At 26.4% G+C, this 4818-nt stretch overlaps 1 protein-coding gene across 1 annotated transcript; it reads right to left on the bottom strand.

Annotated features, from left to right (window-relative positions):
• Positions 1-375: 375 nt before the first annotated feature.
• On the bottom strand, positions 376-4576 carry LOC136090921 (uncharacterized). The gene is made up of 3 exons (XM_065817898.1): positions 4494-4576; positions 1463-2106; positions 376-1400 (listed from the first exon to the last, which is right to left on the bottom strand). Exons 1-3 carry the CDS (start codon positions 4574-4576, stop codon positions 376-378), a joined length of 1752 nt encoding a protein of 583 aa, XP_065673970.1.
• Between the last annotated feature and the right edge of the window lie 242 nt (positions 4577-4818).

Below are 4818 nucleotides of genomic sequence, written 5' to 3'. Positions count from 1 at the left end.
ACTTTTCAATATATTCTATGAAAACTACTTCCATATTAGAAATCAAAGAAACTAACGATGAATTTGGATAACAATTTTGGATGTTTGTTTGTTTATTGGTCTCCATACCATTCTTACTAGCTATTGTAAAATCAATCGATTCACTGCAAAGTACTACCTTACAATGTTGACACAGAGAGATTCTTTAATCTTATAAGCATTAAAACATCATATACGGTATCATACTATTTATTTCTTTTTTTTTTTTTTTTATTTTTTTTTTACGTAATATTTCGGCTCATATAGTGAGAGCCATTATCAAACTGATAAAACCGTTAAAAAAAAAAACCCGTTTAAAAATTATAATAAACGTAACCAAATGATGTCATTGCAACGTCAGATATTCAACATTTTCAATTTTACAAAAAATGGTTTCCAATGGTGAGTCATCACCAAATTGCCATTGTCACGATTTAAAACGTTTTCTTTAGGTTTTGAACATTGTACACGTTGTATTTCAATGGCCTCGCGAATTTTTCTTGTGTAGTTGTTTGAAATAACAGAAAGCGTTTTAGGGTTCTCCCAGTTTATTTTACCATTACAATGTTGTGAATGTTCTACTATTCCAGATGTTTCCCAGTTGGCTTTTGTAACATTATTTTTATGTTCTTGAATTCGTGTGGAAATCTTTTTTCTTGTTTCACCAATATAACATGAACCACATGTGCAATTAAGTTGGTACACTCCTGGATGACTGTTCGGAGGCAGTTTAGACTTGTTTCGGCAGAGTATATTTATCAAGGGATTACCAAAACGGAAGACTGTTTTAACACCGACTTTACGAAACTCTCTTCTTAGAACAAGGCTTAATTTTGGGATCCATGGTAAAATAACAAGATTTTTGGTATCAATTTTTTGAGAACTAGATTTATTTGTGGAGTATTTATAATTTTTAGCAATATCTGAATACTGTTTATATGAATGTCCATTTTCAGTAAAAACCTTAATAAGAAAATTAATTTCGTCTTGAATATTATGTTCTGAACAAATTTTGTATGCTCGAGCTAAAAAACCTTTAAAAATACTAACTGCGATATTCGGTGAAATACATGATTTTGGTTTTATAAGTACGTTTGTAATTGCATCTTTACGGTGTATGGAAAACTCATATTTGTGAAGGGAGTGATTGGTTGAAATACAAATATCTAAAAAATTTAATTGGTGTTGAGCATTTTCGTATTCGCATGTATATTGGATTGATTTATCTTGTGAATTTAAAAGTGTTAAAAAAGAATTTGCGTCATCAATATTATTAAATCGAGCATGGCTATCATCAACATAACGTTTATAAGACTTTGGTGCAATATTGAGATTTAAAGCCTGTTGAATAGCATTAGATTCAATATGTTGTAAATATGCTTCTGACAAGACAACCAGTTTTTTAAAATATATATTTTGTCTTCCCATAAAAAATAACATTTACTAATACAGAGATCAATAAGTTTATGAATGTCAACTAAAGATAATTTAGTTCGTTGAATAAGATCATCTCTATCTTTGTTTAGCATATCAATAATTGTAACAGTTGCTTTATCAAGTGGCACTGATGGGTATAAATTAATAACATCAAATGACACTTGAACTTCGTCATTAATAAACCATTCTTTTGCTGTTGATACAAACGAAAATGAATTTTTAACACGGCATTCATTTTTATTTAAAGTTGGTTGTATTATCTCAACAAGATGTTGCGAAAGTTTATGGGGTGGTGTGCCAATTGTCGAAACTATTATTCGCATTGGATAACCTTTTTCACTTTTATGTGCTTTAATACAACCATACAAACGGGGTGGAATTGCATCTGAAGAATATATTTTACCATATGTTTTTTTATCTAGTTTTTTATCTTTTTTTAATTTACTAAGGGTACGTTGAATAAGATTTAGGAACTTCTGAGTTGGATCAACTGTAGATATTGCGCAATTGCCAAGTTGTTCCTTTATTTTTTGTATTGCTGATTCTGAATTTAAAATGGCAAATCCATTACCTTTATCAAATGGATATAATTTTATGTTGGTTGAATTTTTTAGTTCATTGATAGCTAGACGTTGATTTTTAGAAATATTGCTATTGATTTTCAATCAAAATTAAGCCTTGTTCTAAGAAGAGAGTTTCGTAAAGTCGGTGTTAAAACAGTCTTCCGTTTTGGTAATCCCTTGATAAATATACTCTGCCGAAACAAGTCTAAACTGCCTCCGAACAGTCATCCAGGAGTGTACCAACTTAATTGCACATGTGGTTCATGTTATATTGGTGAAACAAGAAAAAAGATTTCCACACGAATTCAAGAACATAAAAATAATGTTACAAAAGCCAACTGGGAAACATCTGGAATAGTAGAACATTCACAACATTGTAATGGTAAAATAAACTGGGAGAACCCTAAAACGCTTTCTGTAATTTCAAACAACTACACAACAAAACCTAAAGAAAACGTTTTAAATCGTGACAATGGCAATTTGGTGATGACTCACCATTGGAAACCATTTTTTGTAAAATTGAAAATGTTGAATATCTGACGTTGCAATGACATCATTTGGTTACGTTTATTATAATTTTTAAACGGGTTTTTTTTAACGGTTTTATCAGTTTGATAATGGCTCTCACTATATGAGCCGAAATATTACGTAAAAAATAAAAAATAAAAAAAAAAGAAATAAATAGTATGATACCGTATATGATGTTTTAATGCTTATAAGATTATTACACATACTGTTAAAGATGTCACTTAAATATTATATATATATATATATATATATATATATATATATATATATATATATATATATATATATATATATATATATTTATATATATATACATATATATATATATATACATATATATATATATATATATATATATATATATATATATATATATATATATATATATATATGTTATATATATATATATATATATATATATATATATATATATATATATATATATATATATATATATATATATATATATATATATATATATATATATATATATATATATATATATATATATATATATATATATATGTATATATATATATATAGCGATTTTCATAGCAAAAAAAAAAGAGTTTAAAAACCAATATTACTGAGACACAAATCAATGTCTATTAATTATAAGATAAAAGTAAAAAAATATTTTTTGATTTTGATGAGATCTTGAGGGTCCTCTTTGGATTTTAAATTCTTGACAGGTCTTAATATTTTTGAATTTTTTTTTTTCTAAACCATATCAACCTTGGACTCAAAAAAAGCAGAAAAAATGTTGGTTTCATAAATAATAATTTTATTAAAAAAATTTTTAGTGAAAAAAATACTTGCAAAAATATACTTTAAAACCCCTGATTTGTTGAGGACGGGGGTTTTTAATGAAAAAAACAACTCTACTTTTTTAATTTTAATTTTTTAATAAAAACAAATATTATTTTCAAAATCAGCATATTATTTTGCTTATTTTAAGTATCAAGTTGATACAGTTTAGAAAAAAATAATTTCAACAATATTAGGACCCATCAAAAATTTAGAATCCAAAGAGGAACCTCAAGAACTCATTTAAACTAAAAAAAAAAAGAGTCAAAATCGCTTAACCCTAATATATATATATATATATATATATATATATATATATATATATATATATATATATATATATATATATATATATATATATATATATATATATATATATATATATATATATATATATATATATATATATATGTAAATTATGTTAGTGTATTTTACAAATAGAGTGCTCAATGTTCTTAAAAAACAGAGCAATAATAAATTAGTAAAAAACACTTATCTAACTTTTATCTTCGACTTGAAGTTTCACCATTGCTGGATCACTCTTCCTGATGATCCAGCAATGGTGAAACTTCAAGTCGAAGATAAAAGTTAGATAAGTGTTTTTACTAATTTATATATATATATATATATATATATATATATATATATATATATATATATATATATATATATATATTAGGGAAATGACTTTTTAATTTTTTTTCAAATAAAATGTTTCCTGTATCATAAATCGATGAACTTTTACCTAAAATCATGAAAAAAGGCCCAAATAGCTTTCTGCAACAAAAAAAGGTCACCCCCAAAATAAAAATTTGATTTACCATTTTTATACATTCATTTTTGACCGATGTTTTAATCTTAAGCTTAATTCTCAGCTTAATTCCATTTATTTCATTATTTTGTTATGAATTTATAAATATAACGCCACACGTTACCATGGCAACGAAACGGCCGTGTGCCGGCAAATACTTGGAATTGTTATGTGATGACGTCATTGTGTTACCACGGTGATATAGACGACTGTAACAGACTGTAGAAGATTATAGAACTTAGTAGAACATTCTGGAAGCTCTAAATAATTATATAAGCGAGATGCTGTCAGAGCTCAGTGTTGATAATGTGAATAGTTCTATGAAGTACTCTGCGTGTAACTGAGCTAATAAGGAACTACTGTAGCGAACTAAAGACGCTGTAAGTGTACGAAGTATAAGTAGTTGTAGCATTATCGTTAGGATACGGACTGGATTATCGAACTGTTATCAACATTGACTGGATTATCGAACTATAATTGGATTACTATACAGTTAAAGTATTTTATTAATTAAACGACTTTATTAAACGGATATTTACGCTCAGCTATCCGTAAAGTCGTAACAATATTATATGATGTCTCACAAGAAAAGTCATACCACAGTAACAAAGAACAAGAAGACTTGGACTAAAAATTTGGTGAGATTTCAAGAGT

The sequence above is a fragment of the Hydra vulgaris genome, chromosome 14 (assembly GCF_038396675.1).
Source record: "Hydra vulgaris chromosome 14, alternate assembly HydraT2T_AEP".
Taxonomy (NCBI): domain Eukaryota; kingdom Metazoa; phylum Cnidaria; class Hydrozoa; order Anthoathecata; family Hydridae; genus Hydra; species Hydra vulgaris.
The sequence above is the reverse complement of the archived record's forward strand: the minus strand, read 5'-3'. Positions and strand labels throughout refer to the sequence as shown.